General features: G+C 33.0%; 1 protein-coding gene and 1 long non-coding RNA gene across 2 annotated transcripts; both read left to right on the top strand.

Moving 5' to 3' along the window:
• Positions 1-1,508: 1,508 nt before the first annotated feature.
• LOC148304513 (F-box only protein 6-like) lies at positions 1,509-14,550 on the top strand. The gene is made up of 6 exons (XM_088268170.1): positions 1,509-1,679; positions 10,067-10,493; positions 11,747-11,942; positions 12,792-12,930; positions 13,445-13,627; positions 14,388-14,550. Exons 2-6 carry the CDS (start codon positions 10,079-10,081, stop codon positions 14,409-14,411), a joined length of 957 nt encoding a protein of 318 aa, XP_088124296.1. The 5' UTR covers positions 1,509-1,679; positions 10,067-10,078; the 3' UTR covers positions 14,412-14,550.
• A 2,166-nt stretch (positions 14,551-16,716) lies between these two features.
• Positions 16,717-18,422, top strand: LOC148304514 (uncharacterized). Its single transcript, XR_015838336.1, has 3 exons — positions 16,717-16,840; positions 17,860-17,953; positions 18,327-18,422. It is a non-coding gene; the product is annotated as an uncharacterized LOC148304514 (long non-coding RNA).
• Positions 18,423-19,996: the final 1,574 nt, after the last annotated feature.

Below are 19,996 nucleotides of genomic sequence, written 5' to 3' on the forward strand. Positions count from 1 at the left end.
TACTGGAGGAAAAAATATGTAGCTTAGTCACCAGGTAGGTGCTCCCATGTTTTATTTTTCTTTACAATTCATTTATATACATATTTTATAATAGCGTCTCCACAATCCCTGAAGAGCGATTGTAGAGACGCATTCACATTGGTGGTCGCGCTGCATTACCGTTTTAAGAATATAACGTACTATATTCTGTATCTGACGGGCCTATAGAGTTGTCGCCAGTTAAGAATGCCAAACTCTCATAGGGTGACCATGGTAAAAATATATAAATTCATTAAAAAAAAATTTTAAAATTTTTTACGTTTTTTTACAATATTGTATGGTTAATTTTATACATAAAATAGTAAAAAATGATGAAGTAAAACTAACAAAGCAAAAAAACATCGCAATGAAAAAAATATATCAAACATATGCAGTAAAAATAAAACGTGAGAAAAAAGTGAGAAAATGTGAATAAAAGAGTAAAACATGTATGCAGTAAATGAAGCGAAAATATGACAGTAACAAATAATGAGCCTTGAACGTATTTTTTAAACACTTATTTAACAAAAAATATATTTTAACTACTCATCACAATCCGATGTGTCATTACATTCGTCCTCAGACACGTTAAAAATACTTTTTTCGGTGAAATCATCCAACGCAACATCCCGTTCCCAAAATTCACTTTCTGTATTTTTATTGTATAGATTTATCCCCTGAAAAAAGGAACATATCAGTATTATGATAAATTTATATAAAAACATGAACGTTTTTTGTTGTTATGCATGCAGAAAGTAATATTGTTGGATAGAGAAATAAAAATAAATTTTGAATATTTCAGTGTGTAAATGTTTAGTGCAAAAAAAATTTAAAAAACATTCAAAAATATTTGAATGACTTAATGTATTTAAGTATATTAAGTTTTTTTTTTGATTTCATATAACACAAATGATTTCTTGAGTGTTATTTTGGCATTCTTATGTGGCGACCAGTACACCTGGCTACTTGTATCCGCAGACATTTCATTATTCATCCCTGTAGAGGACGAGTTAAAAGTATATAAAGACTAAGGCATTGTTTGAAAGCATCAAACGTATCAAAAAGGTAATGCTTCCTTTATAATATATTCTTATCTATTATGATATCTTGCTTTTCACAAAGTTCTTTTATAAAAATAAATAAATAAAATTTGTCAAAAATCAAAACACGTTCACGCCAAGAAATCATTATCAGCTTATGAATAATAATCATAGTCGAAAAAAAGTTTTTTTTTACTATTATTCATTTCTATAAATTATTCAGAGATCATTAGTCATACAGTTTAGACATTTAAAAAAACATCGCAAGTCAACATGCAAATAGAACTATTGAATACTGATTGTCACTGGCAAAATCCTGAAAAATAAACTGTTATAATAATTTCCATTTTTCCCGATAAATTTCATGATATATTGTGCTTTTATATTTTTATTGCGATTAATTTAAGTCTCTCGTTAAGTTGGTACTCGTAAACGTCCGACAAAATATTAGAACGCTGCCAACTTATGATTAAGCGGTAGGTAGGTACCAATCGCGATATAGTTTATACTTGTGCAGTACCTGCAAATTTGTTTTGACATTTTCGACGCTTAGCGTATTTTTATTTTACTTGTGTAAAAAAATTACATTATCGAATTTCTGCTTCAAAAACCAAGTCAAATGTAAGTGTTTTACATATAATATTACCATTTATTTTTACATGTATTGTCATGCTGGAGAAGAATGTTTTTAAAGTCTGTAATAATAATATTGAGTCACTGCGAATTAATAAAAATGACGTGTTAATATATTTTATAAATTAAGGTTCTGATAAATAAATAACTTGTCTGATTTGAAAATTTACAAGAATAATCTTATGAAACTGGTGTTTTTCTGGGTAATTACACTGCGTCATTTACATTTCTTGCCAATATTTCGGATGTAACGCCCATCATCTGGTTCCAGACTATTCCGGATGCTACGATGTGCTCAAGCCGGCAAGAAATGCGAATAATCGACATGCTAGCGCAAAATATATCTTTAAGTTGATTTTTGTGATTCTTAATGTATTGCTATCATAATTTTTGATATTTTTAGCAGTATTTATATTTTTCAATCAAAATAATCGGTTCACCTATAGTTGGAATATTACATTTACTCAATACAGTTGACTTTCCGTAAATCGAACTCGTATTTAATGAAGTTCTCTCTATATTTTTACTAAACGCAAAACTTATTATTCTTCATGTGTTTAGCCTTTGTGACAAACACATTTTTTTTTAGATTCTAACTAACTAACCATCGCGCCGTTTCGCCGCAGGGGTAGGCAGAGAGAATAGAACGCCGTACCACCCTGTATTTACAAACATTATTCGCCTCTTCCACATTCATGCATCTCCTCATAAATATCCGCCGATTATTTCGACTCCTGACCCGGCCGCTTCCGAGTATTTGATACCGAGATTGTGCCAAGTTTTCCTCGGTCTTCCTCTGCTTCTTTTACAACTACATTTGCCTCATAAATTTGTTAAACCATTTTTTTCATCATTCATACGTTCAACATGTCCAAACCATCTCGACACGCCTTTCTTGATTTTATAAAATAGCAAACAATAAATTGTTTTGTCTCCAATATTAAACACATAACAAATATTTTTTAGCCAAGAACTTAATTCCAAACAGCTGTGCGTTATTATTTTTGAAATTTCCGATTTCTATATGTGCGATCAGATTATCTTGTAAATATTCGCATTTTATCATTATTTATTAGGTGTTTCGGAATGTTCAGTCCGTTATTTTTTTTATATGAAAATCACATTTATATGAAGGCAAAAAAAATACATCAAAATATTGTCCAGCCACAAAATATTGTTAGCCACTACTTTTTCACATCTTTTTGGCAATAGATAAATCTTGCATCGAGAAAACACCTCATCTTTTCATGGAACCAATTCTTGTTATTCAATTAAATTCAATTGAATTTTATTCAACAAAAAAAAAAATATATACATAACAAACAATATTCAAGGCATTCCGCTTCGGAAAACTCCTTCAGACACATGGAACAGTTCAATATCCAATGTGATAATGTTCAACATAGCGGTAGCTCTTCCTACAGGCATAACCATTGGCAGGTTGGTACTGTATATAGGAATGTGAAACAATCTATGCCGACGCTGTCTTAGGTAACTATTGGGAACATACAGACCAATGCTCCGGATAATTTCAGGATTATTGATCATACCGCGCAACAATGGATAAAATGCGTAATCAAACACACATTCCTTCTAGTCTCTAAACCAGGCCTGGCCAACCCAAATTGCACCCGGGGCCGCATCGACGACCTAAAATTTTCCCAAGGGCCGCATACAGACAGTAGAAAAAAATAATTATAAATTTTTATAACAACGAATTTCATACTTGAATTTTTGTAAGTATTATAAATAATTTGAATGCAGAGATAATCAGAAAGTGCATAATCAGGGTAGTTGTGAAAAAAAAATTACTACGACCAGATGTGAGAAGAAAACACACATCGAACCAAAAAAAAAGTATTTGTATAGTAATAAACATTTTAGGATACATAAATCAAACAATATAAACAATTTTTTTTTAAATAAAACTATTTTATCAATGGCCACTTAGTGCGATATTTGATTTTCTTTTCGCTTAATTAATTATTCTTAATCTATTTCAATAGTTGAAGTTACACACCTTAACTGGTTTTCTAGATTTTTTGAGATTGCCTTAAATTAACGATGCTGAAGAGCGTGCGAATGGATATTGTTCACTGTTTTTATAACAACATGCATGACATTTTGTTGATGTATCAAACCGTGTATCACAAATATATCACTGGTTTAAAAGTATATTCTTCATACATGACCGTGTGCTGCACGTCAGGGCGTCAGGTTGGCCACCCTTGCTCTAAATTATTGTAGCCAAGCATACCCTGGAGAAACTCGGTCGGGTAGAGCCAAGGATAATAGCCTTGCTCTCTCATGCCGCTCTTCTAAGGCACGCATGGTATGCATGAACAAGTGGTAGTCGCAAGGCATGCATGAACAAGTGGTAGTCTGATGGTGCCACATCTGGTGAATAAGGCGGATGTGATAGAATCTCCCGACCCACCACATACTGTATGTAGTTTTTGACCGCGATGTGAGGTCATTTTGAATCACCTTGCTATACCTGTTTCCCCATTCCGATGGTTTTTTAGCCAGCACTTGGTGTGATCATGTGATAACTAATGTTAGTTGTCGATAGACTTACGCCAGGACCGTTTCACCCTGTTTGAGGAGTTCATAATGCACCACGCCCCTTTGATCCACCATTTTATTATTTTTATTATTAGGTCAAGGGATCTTGCATGCCTTATGTCAGTGTTCCGCAAAGTGTGTGCCGCGGCACACTGGTGTACCGTGGTGATTAGTTGGTGTGCCGCGGAATAAAGTCACCAATCGGACATTAAAACTGAAATTTTCCAAAACACAGCTAGCACATTTTTTTGGCTGCATATAAAAAAATGAATATCCACTGCTTTCAAAGCGTGCTATTGCAATTATTTTACCATTTGCAACGACTTACTTGTGCGAATTAAAATTTTCGACTCTTAACTGCTATTTAAAAAAAAAGATAACGCCTGTGGACGATCAATGAAGAGATGAGAGCAGCCTTATCAACAATTGCTCGAAAATTTTATCGCCTGTGCTCTGTTAAGCTGGCTTAGATTGTGTAATACATGTTTTCGTATTATATTAATTTTAATAATTAATCAATACTAAATAAACTTTATCTTTATTTTGTTTTTATCTTTGGTGTATGTGTCGCACAAACAGCGTCTGTCCAACACACCGCTAGACTGTGTATAGGTGTGGCAGTGACTTCTCCGCTCCGTCGCTCTCGGGGTCGTAAATCCCGAAAGTTATGAGCTGTAGGTCCGTGTAGTCGATTCGTAGTCCAGTGGGTGTAGCGATGGTCAAGTCCCAGTAGATTCCGAAGTCGAGGTAGCGGCGAAGGGTCGGTGAGGATCAAAGTGAAACGAAGAACTCGGTGTGAGTGGAATGATTTATTCATACAATGGCACAGATATTTATAACAATCAATCACATTTGATTTATGACATTCTTGAAAGGAGTGAGCGATATGATATTCTTTTACAAAATCATTAAGTTGGATCTGCTGTACCTATGTGACCGTCTTTGATAATAGATTATTCTCTTAATGTTAGATAAAAATGAAAATGAGATTTTTTAGTTTTTTTATGTGGCCCGTCGACGCACCCAAAATATCTTATGCGACCCTTGGGCCTTTTGAGTTTGACACCTCTGCTCTATACCATTCCCTGCATGATTTTTCTGATGAGGCATGGTGGCCATAAAGTTTCACAAGCATTTTATACATCTCATCTCCACTGTTCTTCCAACTAAAACAGAACAGCAGAACTTCCTGCAAATGTTTCTTACTTACCATGAAAGTCGACATTTTAAGGAGTGATAATGCAAACATCTGAGAACTCAACTTTTTTTTAAAAATCGCCACCAAATTTGAAGACTTAAAGCAGCCAGAGAGCCCTTTGCTGTAAAACGGACTTAACTTTTCGAAACACCTAATATAGTGGAACCTCTCATAACGAGTTAATGCGTTCCAGGCCGAAAGAAAACATTATATAATTTTTTCTCGAATTTTTATATTTTTATTTTATTTTATTTTTTCAAAACATATTACATACATAAGTCATATATACATATTATATTCCCTATGAGTAATTTCTATTTCTCATTTTGGAACATCAAGAGAAATAGATGGGGATTAAGGTTAACAAGACTGGAACACAAATAATAATGTTCCAAATTTTTTTTTTTTAAATAATCAAAACTAATACATAAACGTTTATTCAAATAAAATTACTTGTAAATTGTTAAGGAGTGGAATACTATTTACGTTAATATAACGTAAATATAAATATGAATTTTTGACGAATAATTACTCTATTTCAACTAGAAAACTGTCTTAAGGCATTTGTTTTTGCCGACGCTTTAAAATTTGTCAAAAATGTATCACAGCATTATCATTAAATAAATTTGTATCACAAATTGACACCTCCTTCGTAGGGTGATGCTTCTTAATGTATGATGCGATAGTTTCTCATGCTTTCGGCATTTCTCTTATTGTGCTAGAAGATTGTTGCTCCGCTACTTCTTCCTCCTCCATTAACAAACTCTTCTCTATAATGTATTGCTGTGAAACACGATGCAACTCCATAAGCTCTTCGGTGGTCAGCTCTTGGCTGTACTCTTTCACAAGCTCTTCAATATAGTTGTTATCCACCTCGAGTCCCATGATATTAGCTAATGACACAATCTCGTTGACTGCAGACTCCACAGTTACTGTTTCAAAATCACATTTGACAACACTCTCTGGCCAAAGTTTTTTCCAAGCAGAAGTGACAGTCCTCTTGGTAACTCCTTCCCAAGCCGCGAAAGTCCCGACAAGTGAATGTCGTGAAAAAGGGACTTGCCCTTCCTCTGTTACTCATTATGCGAAACATCGCTCGTTAAGGGAGCAACTTTTTCAGATTTTTATTAGCTCGTTATGTGAATTACTTGTTATGAGAGGTGCTCGTTATCAGAGGTTCCACTGTAATAAAATAAATGATTAAAAATTTTGGTAATATTTTTATTATTTTAATTAAAATTAGCATTTAGAACATTTTGGGAGTTCCTTGTGTATCTGAAAAGGCAAAAAAAAACAATATAGACAATAATTCACAAACATATTTTAGCATACAAAAGTATTAGCATATTTAGCGTATGTATGTATATATATATATATATATATATATATATATATATATATATATATATATATATATATATATATATATATATATATATATATATATATATATATATATATATATATATATATATATATATATATATATATATATATATATATATATATATATATATATATATATATATATATATATATATATATATATATATATATATATATATATATATATATATATATATATATATATATATATATATATATATATATATATATATATATATATATATATATTTATATATATATATATATATATATATATATATATATATATATCATATCAGCCCGTTGAGGTCCACTGCTGGACAAAGGCCTCCCCCTTCCGCCTCCACTCCTCCCGATCCTGCGCCGTCCCCATCCACTGTCTTCCAGCAAACTTCCTGATGTCGTCCACCCATCTCGTCGGTGGACGTCCTTGAGGCCTCTGGTTCCTCGGTCTCCACACCAGAACACGTTTCGTCCATCTGTCGTCGGTCATTCTGGCTATGTGACCGGCCCATTTCCACTTCAGCCAAGCAATTCGCTCTACCACATCACAGACCTGTGTCTGGCGTCGGATCCTATCGTTCCTTTTTTTGTCTCTTAATGTTATTCCAAGCATAATTCGCTCCATGCTCCTCTGTGCAACTTGCAACTTATGGGAGGATTGCTTGGTCAGAGTCATTGTTTCCGCGCCATAGGTTAGGACGGGTAGAACGCATTGGTTAAACACTCTTGTCTTGAGTGAGTTGGGAATGGGGCTTCGGAATGTGGAATCAAGCTTTCCAAAAGCTACCCAAGAGAGATTTATTCTTCTATCCACCTCGCTGGTCTGGTTGTCTCTACCGATGGTGATTTTGTGACCAAGATAAACATAGCTTTCGACGTTTTCTATAGGTAGATTCCCATTGATGTTGACGTTTGTCATCAATTTAGTCTTTGCTATATTCATCTTGAGTCCAATTTTGGCAGATTCTACCTTTAGGTCTTCAATCATCCCAGTCATCTCATCAAGGCTCTCGGATATAAGGACAATATCATCTGCGAATCTTAGGTGGTGAAGCCGCTCCCCATCGATATTCAGGCCTTTTTGGTTCCAATCTAGACGCTTAAAAACATTTTCTAGAGTGAGTGTAAAGAGTTTTGGAGATATTGTGTCCCCTTGTCTTACGCCTCTCTGAATAGCGAACTTGTCCGTATTGTCGTGTAATTGGATTACTGACGTAGCGTTGCCATATATGTTTTTCAGGAGGGTCGCATATCTCTCATCTATTCTACTGTCTTTCAAAGCGTCCAAAATGGCCCACATCTCTACAGAATCGAAAGCCTTCTCATAGTCAACAAAAGTCACCACAAGTGGTCTTTTGTATTCGTTATACCTTTCTATCACCAGTTTAAGGGTCTGCAGATGGTCACTTGTGCTATATCCCGAGCGAAACCCAGCTTGTTCTCGTGGTTGGTAGAGGTCCAGCTTTGCTGTGATTCTGTTGACTATGATTTTTGTAAAAAGCTTGTAAAGATGTGAGAGGAGACTGATAGGCCTATAGTTCTCTAACTTTCTGGCATCGCCTTTCTTATGAAGAAGAATGATTATTGCATTACACCAATCTAATGGTATAGATCCCTCCTCTAGGCATTTGTTGAATAGGAGAGCCAAGATTTCCCTAAAATGTGGGCTGGTTGATTTGAGCATTTCGGGAATTATGTTATCTTCTCCTGGACTCTTCCTGTTTTTCATTTGCTTAAGTGCTTTATCTATTTCATCTACAATTATGTTAGGCAGATCCTCCGATCCGACATTGCAGATTGGACCTCTTCTCCTATAACTGTAGATGGTAGACTCAGCTGGTCTCGGGATTTTTGATTGGTAAAGAACCTTGTAAAATTTAAAAGCAATATTTAATAGTTCTTCTCTGTTTGTTACAACCTCTCCATTCTCATCCAACAACTTGAAAATTTCATTTTTCCCGCTCGACAGTTTAGACATAAGTACTTTTCTACTACTGTTTTCTAGAATAGTTTTTTCAATAACTTGTAGATTGTAATGCCTTAAGTCTTTACGTGTCATTTTGCGAATTTCTTTGTTTATTTCTCTAAGTTGGTTTACTGTTGAATTTCCCGCGAGGTTTCGGCGTTTGGCCATCATGTTGACAGTGTTTTGACTGAGTTTTTTCTCTGTGGTATGGGAATTTGTTAGGATTTCTTTTAGTCCTTCTGTTAGTGCAGTCTTGATTTCATCGTTTAAGGTCTCTATGTTCATATCTTCATAGTTTCCGGATATCAGTTTTTGGTCCACATTGTTGATGTATTCCTCTTGTCTACTCTTTATTGAATTAATAATGTCGTTTTTGCTACTCGGTTTCTTCATTGTCAGTTTTCGCCTTTCGCTTTTGATATTTATTTTTATTTTAGCTCTTACGAGGCGATGATCACTTCCGGTGTTAAAGTGATTTAGTACAGTAACGTCTTGAACTATATATTTGCAGTCTGTTAGAATGAAGTCAATCTCGTTCTTCGTAATTCCATCCGGGCTTCTCCACGTCCATTTCCTATTTGATTTTTTCTTAAAGAAAGTATTCATAGCAAACAGGCTGGTCTGATGAAGAAAGTTGAGGAGCATGGTACCTCTGTTATTCCGGGTCCCTGTTCCGAAGTTTCCGATTTCTATATATATATATATTTCTATATATATATATATATATATATATATATATATATATATATATATATATATATATATATATATATATATATATATATATATATATATATATATATATATATATATATATATATATATATATATATATATATATATATAATATAGTGCGTCCGCCTCCGTAGTGTAATGGTCAGCACGCTCGGCTACCGTTCTGGAGGTCCCGGGTTCGATTCCCAAGGGGGGTAAAATAAATATAAGTGATTTTTTCACTGTCATATTTATTCAATATTACCCTGGACTGGTACCTGAAGCGGAGGACTGATCACCTTTCCTTCATGTGTAAACGATCAAGATAACACTGCGTTTATATGACGCAGTGCCCTATGCACCATTGGGGTGCGGATAAGGGTTTTATTATTTATATATATATATATATATATATATATATATATAAATATAAATATAAGTATGTTCCATGCAAATTGCAGTATTAACCTTTTGCACATATTATAATGTCATAAATATCTAAAATTCTGACTACTTAGAATTTTAATTGACTATTTTTTTCAGTTTTTTATCACCATGGGTCAGAGGTTAGATGGAGAATCTAAATTATATCGGCCCTTGAATATGCTAAAAGCCCCTGAAAATCGCAGATATGAACCTCACGAGGTTCCCGAAAGTAATGGTTATTTTCTGAAGACTGTTTTTATCCCAGAAGAAGTACTGATCATAATACTCAGCTACGTGGATAATCCCACCTTGGTCAAGCTGCAGTACGTTTGCAAGAAGTGGTGTCATCTCATCAAGAACGAAGTCTGGAAGCTGAAGGCCGAGAGGAACTTTCCCGAACGGCTGCAGAAAATTAAGCCGTATCGGAAGTTGCCCAGTCAAGTCTACCAAGGAATATGCTGGAACGATGCGTATGGAAGAAATCTTCTCAAGAATAATACTGGCCAGACTCTTAATATAGACCACTGGATAATTGAGGCAAATGGTAAAATAATCATGTTTATTGTAACTGCAGACAGTTGGTAGAATTCCATATTGAATTATTGGCTAATATATCCAAAATTAAACACGGTTATTGGATTGAATTCTACTTTTATTTACATATATATGATAATATGTGACGCGTTGAATCTTTTTAAGACATTATCAAACACGATAATGTCTTAAGTAACTTAATAATGTAATTGTTTGATAATGTCTTAATAAGACGAAACGCGTCACATATTATCAAATATATGTAAATAAAAGTAAAATTGAATCCAATAACCGTATTTAATTTTGGATATATTACCCAAAAAAGATAATTATGTCATTATAGTCTGTTCACAGTTGTTTTTTTTTTAATTTTATTATTATTTATACTGCCAAATAAATAATTTAAAAATAAAAATAAATTAGAGGTAAAATAACCGTGAACAGACTTAACTACATAAACCTTTCTAATTTTGAAATAGACAAAACCATAGACAAAGTGCAGATGATTTGACCACATATGTTTTGTTGATTCATAGAAATGCACTACTTTGCACTTTGGTTATAACATATTGTCAAAGTATGTTTGAATCTTTATACATACAATACTGGATTTACCCTCGAGGGATTGTCATCAAAATATATTGTAGATATCTCAACAGAGACAAAGCATTTTTATGCGAAGGGAAGTTTACTAGTTTAAATGAGGACTTCATGCGCCGTGTAACATTCACCATTCTGTCCATGATGGAACATTTCGTAACACTTTCATTTTTAGCGTTCTATAAATGTACAAATTTTCTAGAATTTTTCAATTGAGGTTTTAATATTTCGAGTCCTTATTATTTTTACCAATTTTTGAGTTTTCAGTTACGAGTACTTAAATTTTAGTTATTTATTATTATCGATTTTTGATGTTTTAATTGTGAGTTATTGTTCTTTTTAAAATATTTTTCATAATTTAAAAGTAAGTATGCGATGTATGTATTTCTATTCTTGTTGAAAAATAATTAAAAACCTTACTTAGGTTGGTACTTAATTAAAGATATTCCAATTGTGGTATAAATATATATTTTGACTTAGAAATTCGCCTCTCATTTCATATAATTTTTTTTTTTTTTTTTAACCCTTATCCGCACCCAATGGTGCATAGGGCACTGCGTCATATAAACGTCATATTAATATTGGAGCATTTATCAGGCAATTGAATATGTGTACTCGTATATACAAACCTTGGGGATTATAGTATGTTCGTTTTATTTACAGGAGGAGATTGTTGGAAGGTGGAAACGCCCCCTGTCGGGGTTACGGTTCCAAAGCATGAATTGTTACCTGATCCAAAATACTGCTTTGTCACTTCATACCAGACGTGCAGTAAATATCAACTGGTGGATCTGCTCAAGGAAGGAATCAGTCCCAAAGTACTGGATTTTTACCAACCTGATATTATCATCTCTGAATGGTAACTATGCATTAAAACTTAACCACATTATCACTTGCGGTTTCTCAGTATGTTCACGTGTGCAATGCATAACTTGTCTTCGTACAATCAAATTCCCTCAATATCTTGTGATTCAGTTTTAACACCCAATATTTTTTGTAGAATAAAATAACCATGTAGTTTTTTCCACATTCATTTTATTTGACCAGCGACCGGGTTTCGTCGGGTGGCTGGTCAAATCAAATTCATGTGGAATAAACTACATACTTATTTTATTCTATATTGTGCAGTTCCACCAAGAGATGTCAGTACAAAACTTAAATCTAACAATACTTTTTGTATAAAGAAAGGTTCTCGCTAGAACTATTGCTAAGTTATCTTCTATTCCTCCGGGCACGCGTAAACGAATTACTGTGCATATCATTCTGTGTTTAAAAAAACCAATTCCCCTTCATGGTTTTATCATTACTTCTTTTTCTTTTGTCTCAATCCCGTGAATTGGTCTGCAGAAACAAATGACACCTCCTTCGCCACTCCGATCTATTTAGGTCTCTAAAATAGTGGTACATATTTGTCATATGATGTAATTTCAACATAAGCTCATTCAAGTAGCAAAAAAGTGCACACTTTGTGAATGTATTTCTCATAATTCTATTGTAATATTCTTCCAACATACTTGTTTAGAGTTTATAGATTTTTCCTAAACTAAAAACTACAGAAGTTTCAGATTCAGAAGTAATGTATTTAGTCATGTCAGCTTATTTGAAATATTTTCTGAAGTCAGTCTTCGCAGTATTTCTACTAAAGTATCCAAATCAGGAAGCCCGGTAGAAAATCTATTGTAAGATAAAAATAAATTATTGTTTTTAGCTGCGCTGCTCGATGGGATTGTGGATCAATATATGAATTGAATGCTGAGCTTCTCGATAAAACAAAAACTAAAATGAAGGATTGCGAAGATTTTCAGTGTCCAGTTCGGATGACTAACTGGGTGGACGGTTGGAAAGAGGTATAGTATTGATATTGCTTTCATATTTCATCGTAGAAATAACATTGTGATAAAATTGTAAAAAAATGGAAACTAATAATATTCTAAGATGGACACATCCGCAATACTTTTTCACCTTAATTACTCTTCAAACATCAGCCTTTACATAGTTGTTAAGGTGGAGACTGACTGGAGCGTTTTGTCATAACGTAACACGTTACGATGCGAGCATTCAGGCAGTCAGTACACTGAGCCGAACGCTCTATCAATAGTTTCGGATGCTCGGTGATGCTCGCCGCGAGTGATGTTACGACGAAATGCTCTGGTCAGTCTCCACCTTTAGGATGTTGCTTAGTTTTTAAGAAATGCAAAAAAAATGCAATTGCAAAAATAAAATGAAAAAAATTTAAGTTAACTATAGTAAATTTTTTTAATGCTAAGTAATATTGAAGTGCGAGCTATATTAGGGAACAATACTTGATTTACAATTTTGGTTAATTTTCAAATCAATTAATATATAATACAAATTTTTCAGATAAAATACACATTTCAAAATTACGGTCCGGGAGCCAGGTATGTGAAATTTTCTCACATAGGATGCGATTCCCAATTTTGGGCGGGACATTACGGAGCCAAGATGGCCAATGCCAAAGTTTACGTCGACCTTCTGAGCATTGTCAATAAGCGACTCAAGTCTCGAGAGGAGGAACTGGAAATGGTGAGATAAACCACTTGTTCATGTACACTCATTTTGCTCTGCCTGGATCTTTTCCTTCTCGGGTCTAGTAGTGGTCCTCCAAATTTGTGACTTCGAGAGAATGTGGATGGTTGTTTCGTTATTCTCCATACAAAATCTGCAGACTGGGGAATAATACAGTCCAATTTTTGACATGTGCTTCCTCAGTCTGCAGTGTCCTGTCAAGGTCCTTATTTGTTTCTTGTTGAGCTTTAGAGCTTCTGTGGTGAATTTCTGCGAGTACCCCGTGATCAGTTCCATCACGTGTTTCATCCCTATGCTGTTAGATAGTTTTTAAGGTGGGGACTGACCTTAGTCATTTCGTCGTAACGTAACACGTTACTATGCGAGCATTCCTGTAGTCAGTACAGTGAGCCGAGCTGCTTGCTGTTCGTTCTGAGTACTTTATCCGAAGTCAGATGCTCGTCGCGAATGTTACGTTACGACGAAATGTGGAGGTCAGTCCCCACCTTTACATTTTGGTCCCTCCATATTTTAAATAGTTTTCTATTTTTTAATATAGTGACAACGACAACAGCTATCTGTTGTCGTTGTCACTATATCTCGCTTGTTCTCATTGTTGTTTGTCACTAATATGCATATAATTAGATGACTTTGCAGTTATTTGTTCCTATTATGGCCTGCAATCATCAAAAATAATGTCTTTAAGTTAAAACTGATATTTTATGACTACGAGTGATAGCATATATATTTTTCACTAATTTACTTTTTTCTGTTTCAGTGTGACTCCTTCCAACTAGATTAAGACATTATCTGCTTATCATATTTCAGTAAGATTCAACTATCCCGGAAAACAACTTAATCTTTAATGTGGTAAAATTGTCACAATAAATAATTATAAATTATAAAAAACTAGAAATATGGTAATCAAATGTTGGTTTATTTGTCGTGTTTATTTATTTGTCAATTGGAACATAAAATGTGATTTTTTTGTTATTTTTTTTTTACAATGTGTGATATAATTTAGACAAGTTTTAAGATAATAATTCAATTGTTATAAACAATATATATTTATAATATCTATTACAATTTATTACTTATTAATGTTATATAGAGATAGATAAATGTTTTAATGTATTTTAATAATCTTGAGTTAAAAAATAATCAAATAAATCAAGGAAGTATCCTTTTTTACATTGTGTGATATAATTTAAACAAGTTTTAAGATAGTAATTTAATTGTTATAAACAATATAAATATATATAATCTATTACAATACATGTACTTATAAATGTTGTAAAGAGATAGTCAAACGAATTAATGTATTTGAATTAATCAATTATTTAAAAATAATAAAATAAATCAATAGAGCATCCTTTTTTACAATGTGTGATATAATTTAAACAAGTTTTAAGATAATAGTTTAATTGTTATAAACACTATACATAATTTATTACAATATATGTACTTATTAATGTTGTATAGAGATAGTTAAATGTTTTAATGTATTTGAATAACCTTTAATCAACTATTTAAAAATGATCAAATAAATCACTGGAGCACCTTGATGCCAATTAAATAATCACATATGAGTCTTTTTTTATTACCTCATTTTTAGAAGAAGAAAAATCCTATTTATGTAAGTAAGTATACAAATATACCTCAGTTGGCCCTGATAATAATGGGTTTTGTGAAGAATTAAGCGTACAAAAGATGATTTTTTTATATTTTTAATTTTTGGCCATTTAATCTATACATGGATAATTGCATAAAAGAATTGAAGGGATTTCTTGAATGTTTTTTCGCAGATACTTTGTGGCACATTTTTTAAACTTTATAAAATAAAACTTGTTTTAAATAATAATAATCCCTTTCCGCACCCCAATGGTGCATAGGGCACTGCTTCATATAAACGCAGTGTTATCTCGATCGATTACACATGAAGGAAAGGTGATCAGCCCTTCACTTCAGGTACCAGTCCAGTGTAATATTGAATAAATATCAGAGTGAAAAAATCACTTATATTTATTAAACCCTCCTGGGAATCGAACTCGGGACCTCCAGAACGGTAGGCGAGCATGCTGACCATTACACTACGGAGGCGGACTACTTTGTTTTAACCAGTTTTTACTAAATTCTAAAACGTTGAAATGCTCATAGTTAGGTTATAGTTAATTACCCTTCCCTTACGATACCAAAAACTGCCATGCACTCCGTACACCACATGAAAATATGATTTTAAAAACGGGAAAAAACTCCTAAATGTTGCTTCTATTAAGCATTGCGCAGCGAACACGTCAACTCCGGATGACAACTTGTGAGCTACAAATGGAATCGCCCAAAAACCGGTTGGATAAAGTGTACCAATAAAAAGTAGTTAAAACAAAGTTGTTTTATTTTATAAAGAATTGAAAGGAGTTGAAATGATCAATTTGACTGTCTGCTGCCTTTTGCATGCTGCTGTGCTTCTTGCCGATAGTAGAGAGCCCCGCAGGAGCTGGTGTCAGAGGTGTATAATGTGTGCAAGGAAAGTGTTTACTGATGAATGTTAACAAATCTAAAGACGTACTGTAGAACGGGGCTACTTGAACTTTGATGTGTTACTTTAGCCCAGTACAAAAAAAAATCTGTATTTGGTATACAATAATGAATGTATTGACATGATTCATTGTTTCCCTGACAGGTGATACTTATTGTCACATAAATCAAATGTACATATAATATTCCCGATGAGTAATTTCTATTTCTCATTTTGGGACATGGGATTAAGGTTAACAAGACTGGAACACAAATAATAAAGTAACAATTTTTTTTTTAAATAACCAAAACTAATACTATTACATGGCAAAATATAAAAACAATAAACAGGTATAATAAATAGGCACAAGAAGCATATTTAAAAGAAATTAATGAGAAAACACAAGGTAAGAAGCATATTTAAAATAAACAATTGAGAAAATATAACAAATGAGAAAATATAAAAAACATAAGGTAAAAACAAAATAAGAAAATCTCAAAAAATAATGTCAAGTAACCAGTGACATGTACATTATGAGTCATTAAATAGGTAAGATAAGACCGTGCTGGCATGTTATCATGTTTTAATTCGCAGTAAAGCAGGGAGTGACGCTACTCATACTCTTTAAACAACATAAACATTTCACAAAAAAATGGATTTGACAAATGTGAAGAAGTTTGGAAATAATTTAATAAAAGAGGACTGGATTGATCAAGGTAAATAATCAATGGTCTTATTTGACTGTAAATAATTATGTATTTTGAATTATCTAATGATATTTTTTAATGAATTATCTAATAAAACGATGATATTTTCCTGATTGGAGTTAAAAGATACTTTTCTGGGAAAGCATCAATATATCGATAAAATTGTATTCTTCTTTATCCTATTTCTCATGAGTTAGTTGTTGACTAGTATTATTTATTTTTTACATTGTATTAAAATTCATTTTCAATTAGGAATTGACATTTTATCACATTGATAAAACCATTCAAACAATAATGCTAGTAGACCGATGCCTGAAATTTCTCTGAAGCCCAGAGAGGGTACTTATGTAGAGGTAACTTGCTAATATTCCGATTAATAAAGAATTAAAGAAAAAAGGCAAGTTTTCGGCACCAACTCTAAGGATTGCATATGTAAATGTGATCTGATATAGGACACATTGAAGTTTTAACCCTAGATTACAGGACTTTTGTAAAAATTTATGATACCCAATCTGTGAGGAGTACCGAGGCAAAACATGTAAAGCACTCTTGCAAAAACATGTATAGTGACAACTGCATGTTGCATCTTATCATCTGCCAGCATGTATCTTATCATCTGCAAGCATGTATCTTAATTTTTTACCGGTATTTTATATAATGTTCTTAAAAAATATGGTGCACTTATTTTTTTATGATTTGAATTAACATTTTTGGTAAAATGTGAGTTTCTTATTGTTGAACATTTTACGAAAATCCCGTATTCAGGTACTTTGAAACAATTCCCGTGGTTTACGGTTAAGTAACCTGTTTTTATTTAAATTTTCCTTGGTAAATACTACTTTTTCTAAAAATCTCTTCTTACAACAGTGGTTTCAATTATTGATCAATAATATTTATTTAAAAAAGTCAGCATGCTATGTGAATTATCATATTTTACTGATGATTTTATTAAGGGACCAACAACTTGATATTTTGCTTAACCTTTTTTCTATAAATGTATATACACATTTATTTTCAATTACTTTTAGATTATGTTTCATTTCAATTGATTGACTTATGGAGGGAAGGATTTACACCTTCTTTACTAGACGAATACCAGCCACACATATTTATATCTGAAGGGTAAGTATGTCATTTTCACATTTGTTTACTGTGAAATTTCAGTTTTAGAAAGCATTTTGTATGAAAGCATTTGATTCGTTGTTAGAGTTATGAGTTACAAATCATGGATAAGCATATCTTTTTCACAATGGATATTGTACATATTATTGTAATATTATTTTAAAAAATCAGAAACAATAATTCATTCAGTTCACACAACTCACTCCTCAATTAGTTTGCAAGAATTTATTTGCTAACATGTGTCCTTATCCAAGCTAATTTTTTTATTATGTATAATTTCCAGCATGTATAATTTATTTTGTTAGTTTCACTGCTGTTTTTGTAGTCAAGGACATTAATTGGATATATATAATTATATTTGGCTATTTTATAGACAGCCGAACTACTCTAATCTGTCAATGTTGGGACTGGGAGTATGGTCGGAACACAAAAAGGTCAGATTAATTATTAGAAGAAAAAAAATACGGATTTATAGTAAAAAAATCTCTCAACTAAAAAATTAACATGTTCTGTTCTCTTTATCAAAAACATTGCAATAAACCGCTCAAAACCTGTTATTGTCATTGAAAAAGAACAATACTATAATATATGTACATATAATAATACACACATGAAAATTCAATGGATCTTATAGTAAAATATTACATAGAATAAAGTCAGTTATAGATTTTTGTTAATATTCAGATCCGCCCTTGAGGTAGTAATTTACAAAAATGGCATTATACACCGCAGGACAAAAAAAATTACGAGTTTACTTGCTACCGCACGCCTTGACTTTACTGAACTCTTTTTCTAAGAAATCCTTTATCGATACCTCTTTCTTTTGTTCAATAAATTAAAGACACTTTGTGTCACCTTTCTACAATATTTACATTTTAAAATGTCTCAACAATTTTGTTTTACCCGCGTTTGAGTGAACATAACACAACAATCATGGAAAGTGCAAAGCAAATGTCGATAGCGATAAAATCCAAAATAATCACACTGTCGCAACAAAACGTATGTAATTGTAAAATATCTCGTCGAGTTGGGTATTCAGAAGGTGCAGTGAGGTTTTTATTTAAAAAATTCCAACAAACTGAATCCATAGAACGGAAAAAAGGAAGCGGATGGGGGCGCGCGACATCTGCCCGAGATGATCGCTTAATAAAAAAAATTGTTATGCGCGATCGATTTTTAACGGCACTTTAATACACGCAGAGGTGCAGTCTACTAGCTAATCAACATTTTCAGTAAAAACAGTGTTCAGGCGGCAGTTGGAGCATGGTTTCCAAGCACGAAGTCCCGCGAAGAAACCATTACTGACGAACAAAATGCAGAAGGCTAGACTGGATTGGGCGAAGGAGCACCAGAATTGGACCTTGGAGGATTGGCAAAATGTTATTTTCTCCGATGAATTAAAATTCAACCTTTTTGGTCCAGACGGCATAAAGATAGTTCGACGAAAACTTGGGGAAAAATACCATCCGTCGTGCGTCCCTCGAACCGTTAAACATTCACCCTACGTCATGATTTGGGGGTGCATGACAGCGTACGGTTTGGGACCTCTAAATTTTATACAGGGTACGATGAATGCCATCTAGTACAAAAAGTGCTGAAAAACCATCTTATTCCAACAATCGAGGACATTACGCAGTATACCGCGGACCCGATTTTTCAGGACGATTTGGCGCCGTGCCATAGAGCCCGCACTGTGAGTACAAATATTTATTTTTTAATGCACTTTGTAGACCACTTGATAAATAATTTATTGTTTTTCTTACAGATCATTAAATACAAGGATAAAATTGGCTTAAAATCGTTGACGTGGTCCGGGAATAGTCCTGATTTGAACCCGATAGAAAATTTATGGGCGATTATGAAAAAAAAAGTTGGGAAAAAAAAATAAAAAAACATTGAGGAATTAAAAAAAACTTGATTCAAGTTTAGGAAGAAGAAATAACATCAGAAATTTAAGATTCGCTTTACGCTTCGTTAAATAATAGAATTTTACATGTTATAAAAAATAAAGGTGAATTCACTAAGTATTAAATATTTTTAAAT

The sequence above is a fragment of the Brachycentrus maculatus genome, unplaced genomic scaffold (assembly GCF_059751285.1).
Source record: "Brachycentrus maculatus isolate JH-2025_06_01 unplaced genomic scaffold, ASM5975128v1 h1tg000315l, whole genome shotgun sequence".
Classification (NCBI taxonomy): Eukaryota; Metazoa; Arthropoda; class Insecta; order Trichoptera; family Brachycentridae; genus Brachycentrus; species Brachycentrus maculatus.

Bases quoted from the DNA above. Each gene is read 5' to 3' on its own strand.
- LOC148304513 (XM_088268170.1), top strand. From the start codon at position 10,079: ATGGGTCAGAGGTTAGATGGAGAATCTAAATTATATCGGCCCTTGAAT. The intron at 10,494-11,746 runs GTAAAATAATCA...TTTTATTTACAG, and splicing joins CTGGATAATTGAGGCAAATG to GAGGAGATTGTTGGAAGGTG. The intron at 12,931-13,444 runs GTATAGTATTGA...CAAATTTTTCAG, and splicing joins GGGTGGACGGTTGGAAAGAG to ATAAAATACACATTTCAAAA.